The 5,176-nt window shown below is 34.2% G+C and overlaps 1 protein-coding gene across 1 annotated transcript; it reads right to left on the reverse strand.

The window, feature by feature from the left end:
• Nucleotides 1-331: 331 nt before the first annotated feature.
• On the reverse strand, nucleotides 332-1,285 carry LOC132752165 (acetylcholine receptor subunit beta-type unc-29-like). Its single transcript, XM_060742459.1, has one exon. It carries the CDS (start codon nucleotides 1,220-1,222, stop codon nucleotides 413-415), a length of 810 nt encoding a protein of 269 aa, XP_060598442.1. The 5' UTR covers nucleotides 1,223-1,285; the 3' UTR covers nucleotides 332-412.
• Between the last annotated feature and the right edge of the window lie 3,891 nt (nucleotides 1,286-5,176).

Genomic DNA, 5,176 nt, shown 5'->3' on the forward strand with positions numbered 1-5,176 from the left:
GTCTTTACACTATGTTTGTATAACGCTAATGACGTCACGTAATAATATATGCACGGCCGTGCAATACCATATTTACGGAGTCGCAAAATCGGCACGGGTGTGTGATAAATATTATTTCGATTCTAACACGATATCAACAAAACATGCTGCCGTACTTAATATTAACTTAAACTGCGCCTGATTTGTTTCCGTACTTATTTTCAGCGCGTCACATATTTAGAGGTAACGTCACGTGTATAATGTTTACGTCACTTGTCTAAACATAGAACGTCAAACTCTGATTTTATTGCATAATAACACGACGTGTACACTTTCGGTTCTTCTTTGGGGAAAAATGCGGGTCGTGTAAGAATTAGGAGCAGATATTAATCAAATTGTACAACAATATATAGTATGTTGTACTACGAGCTCATTACATCAAGTTTACCGCGATGGATATTGATATATAATATAACAATGATAGTATAAACCCGACAATATCTAAAGCTTCTGCCAACTCTTGCCAAGAAATATCATTTATAGCCTCACTGTCTTCAGAATTTGTCTTTACACTTGTACATACACTTCCATCAGGCTTGATTTTATTGACACGCGTCTGCCTTCTTTTTTTGCGTCGGCAACACAATCTGTAAATGCAAACATATACTGGTGACATTTTAATTGAAGAGTTTCTGTAAAAGAGTCTCATGTTTAACATTATCACGATCATAATGGAAACGCTACCTGTATATAATGCAGCGAGAAAATAACAAAGAAGGGACATTGGAGATGAGGTTTTTGGTACATTATCACTAACAAGTGTCATAAAAACGGCAAATGACAACAGCAATGTAACAGTATACGATATTCGCTCGCCACTTTCAACTGGAATCACAAATGCTAAGCAATTCAGAAATGCCAACATAAAGATCGGTAAGATGATGTTCACGACGAAATATCTCGATCTTCTATGAAACCTGATGTTCAACTGTACAAAGGACACGTCGTTTTGTATGTACTCTTCTGAAGACAATGATAGCAACTCCCATTGTCCATTCTCCTGATAAAATGACGTATCGATGTTATCGTCTGCTGCACGTAACCTAACCTCGTTTGCAAGGTATGACCAAGGAGTAAATATAACGTAACAAATTTGCTTGTCAAACGGGTATCTGTAAATATCGAAGGAACACGTGGTTTTGAAAACGTCTCCTGGGTGCCAAATAACTGTACCGTTGTACATAACTCGCACGAGAGTTTTTTCTGCATTGAGAACGCTTATTTCTCTCGACGGATTTCCTACAGTTTAAGATGGTACCCAAATCTGAAAAAAAAACATATAGGATAGGTCACTTACAATTATTTAAGTTGTGTAATTACTCACGATAAATTGTCGGAACTTGACGAAAACTAATTTTATATTGTCAAGATGATGGATGGCATGCTGGCATTTCGACAAGTGCAGATTTTTTTTCTGTTTATACATCTACCCGTGCCGATTTTGCAACTCCGTGTAAATAGTATTGTATGACCGGGCATAGACCGCTCAATGTTTGCTTTACACTATAGACGCGTCAATGACAAAGTCTTTATTTTGGGTATGTGATAAATAAAATATTATATTCGTGCAGGTTCAATACAAAATTTATTGAACTCGTTGAATAAAATAAAATTTTGCTCGCCAGAGGCTTGCTTAATATAATTTTTATTCAACTCGTTCAATAAATTCAGTATTGAACCTATACACTCATTTTAATATTCTATATATATCGGCTTGTTCTAAACTTAATGCACAGTCGTTTAGGTCATTTGAAATAAACAAAACGCAACCTAACTGACCAAGTACAATATAACAAATACCATTGTCTTGAATTAGTTGGAATAGACTGTAAGATAGCAAACCAAATCGCCATGAAAAGAAATGTAGATGTTTTGTTATACATTTTAATATCAACTTTGATGCCGCTGTTTCAACAATATTTATACGAAAATCATGATACACATATATCTATGAATACTATTATATCTTATTGCATATGGATTAATACTTGATAAACACTAATATTTATGAATACTATTATATCTTATTGCATATGGATTCATACTTGATCAGGATCCATGCTGTTCGCTATCAGTTTCTCTACTTGTAATAGGGTTTGCAAGCGAACAGCATGGATCCTGATCAGACTGCGCGGATGCGCAGGCTGGTCTGGATCCATGCTGGTCGCAAACCCATTTTGTTGGTTTTGTCATGACACGGCTCATATCTACTTTGTGTGAAGTCAAAACATGTTAATCTTATATTTTCAAAGAGACTGTGTAGTTATTATAAATTTCTTTTTATATCAAATTTGAGCATAAAATATCTTTAATTTAGGGGAAACTGATTGTACCAGGAAGCATATATTGCTAGACATTTTTTACTTCATTTAAAAACTGAAAGGTTTGAATTATTCTGCACTTACTTTATGAGGAGAGAGTATTATACTTCCAACACCATTCATCACTGGGTTCCACATTAATCGTTCATCTATCCACTCAACTTTAAGGTAGCCAACCGAGTGTAATTCTCCCTCGAGTTCATCTAACTTGATGAGTGCAGTGAGGTGGTAAAATACACTGATATTTAACGGTGTCAGACAGTCTAAACACGGTCTTATATCTCTATAGTAACCATCTAACAGAACATCATGTAAAATCCGTGTCGAATTACTTAACGTTGCACATTTTGGTGTAAAAATCAAAGACAACGCTAGCCTTAAATATATTAGTATCTTTTCCATGATTTCTGAAATAACCAAAATAAAATGCATATATAAGTAAGTACCGTTTCAAAATGATACCATTAAATATGCTGACCAATAAATCGTAATTAATCAAAGAGAGGTTCTTTCTGATGATAATTATGAGAGATTTCCAATCTCTTTCATTTTTTTTCTGCCAGAAATCCTTTTAAAATAACCTAAATTTTTGATTCACTTAGAACAAGTGGAAGAATAAAAACCGACATGTCATATTGCATTTTTTTTTTTAATTTTAAAAAATAAACTTTAGTTTTACCTGAAAATGATGGAATTAAGTGTTAAAATACATACCATAACGTGGAAGTTGGTGAAGTAAAATGTCACCTGGAACATGGTTCTAATCAAATGCGTGCTATCAAATAATCAATTGTTGACAGAAACATTTCGTGATCGTCTATCCATGGTATTAAGGTTCAATAGTTGAAATATTATTGAATTATTAATGTTAACGGCAAGTTCAATCAGATAATAAGTTAATAATGAAATTTTAACATTACTCGAAATATTAACGTGATTGTCTCTTTTGACTATGGTGTAATATTTTATCAGTCATTGCACGGACTTCACCGCATTAGACATATATGTTTTGTAAATGGTTTTCTAAATCACTTTTAAATATAGAATGTTGTATACCTTTGAATCTAAATATCGCTTGAAAACATAGAAAGGGGCTTTGTAATTTTCGCTGTTCTAACCGCAAAAAAGAGCGTTTATGTACTAACATGCTTTCCGATATGGAAAAAGGACTTAACTTTAAATAGCACATTTATTTTCAACAATAACAACAAAGCTAAGTCTGTATAAAAATATCTCAGATTAGTCTATACACACAGTATCATCCATACAAGACTGACATACAATATTATATAATTTAGTTTACAGGATTCCTAAATTCGGAACACTACCAGGTCGGAAGCGTCCGGTAATGCAATATGAAAGCATATTCAGTTTTTTTTTACATTACTCCGTAATATTAATTTGCGTTTCAATCGTGCATATCAAGTAACGCAGGAATGTGCAATTAACCTAAAAGAAACGCCGAATCTGTGCAACGCTATTGCCAAAGCGAATAACACAGAAAGTAAAAGAACCAAATATTTTATTCTAAATCAAATTTAAAGAAAGAAATTAGCGCATATGTTGCTAAACCAGCATTACAATTGTTTTCAGGAATATGTTTATTTCTTTCGTGAGAAAGTCAACCTGATATTACCGTTTAGAAGGAGACTTTTGTGTTCCGTCAAATAAATATGTACATTTAACACATTTTTAAGATTTTTTTTCATATTCTATACACTTAAGACAATTGTCAAACTACAATTGTCGTAAAACAATAGAAGGAAGCTGGTAAAATAGGATTTAGATAATTTTAATGAGATGACCGCCGTTGCTTCAGTGCACGAATTTGGCGTTATCTCCTAAAAATGGTCTCAATTAGGTTTATCCCCTTAATTAAGTGTAATATAACACGAGTAGATTGGAAAATGTCTTAGGTACACCGCATATAAAAATCATAAAATAATATGTACGTTATTGTACTTAAAGATATTAACGTAACTAATAATCGCCTTCAATACGCTAGTCAGGTCGTCGTTTTCACGAATGATCTTGAAAAATAAACATTTTCATGGAAATATATTTTAATGAATTTTAAAGTATTATGTCTCAGCAACCGTAAAATGCGCTTATTATTTCTTCCAATATGGTATACAATAAAAATATTAGTCTGTTTACGTATCGCGGTGCTCGTTTTAGCCACTGAATTGCACAATTCTGTGTTACTTTGGTTTTAGAAATATCGTTCGTGATTTTATCCAAAGTACCGGAAGCACCATTTCTATTTATCATGTCGCTAGTCGAATTTGACGGCGTTTCAGATGAAACTGTTGAGTGTTTTCCATCAATCGGCGTCACACTCTGCTCCGTCTTGTGAACAATTCGGTGATTCTGCTCTTTGAAATCGCAATTCGGCTGTTGCTGTTTTTGAATAAGCTGTTGATACCGGGTCAGGGGAATCAGTATCAATTTTCGAAAGCCCTGACCTGCCTCCGCCGTTGTCATTATTGTTAAACGTTCCCTCCGCTGAAGGTATATAAATGTCTCTCCCGTTTGATAATTCGGGTTTCCGTGCACTTGTCCGAGACCAGTCCTCGTCGCCGCTGAAAGACGTTTCGCTGTCTGTGCAATTGTCGTAATGTTTTAAAAACACCTGTATCAGCAATTTTATGCCGTTTGAATCTTTACACATTTGATCACGTTTCGCGCAATGTCCCACTGATTTAATCGACAATTTTCGCAACGTGTTCTTGTGCCTGCTCAATCTTGCAAAGTCCCCGTCAGAAATTTCAATGTTTCCATGTAATAAATTTAAACTTATCTCTGAAATCGCATCG

Source organism: Ruditapes philippinarum, unplaced genomic scaffold (assembly GCF_026571515.1).
Source record: "Ruditapes philippinarum isolate M1 unplaced genomic scaffold, ASM2657151v2 ctg95_1_1_1_1, whole genome shotgun sequence".
In the NCBI taxonomy this organism is placed as follows: domain Eukaryota; kingdom Metazoa; phylum Mollusca; class Bivalvia; order Venerida; family Veneridae; genus Ruditapes; species Ruditapes philippinarum.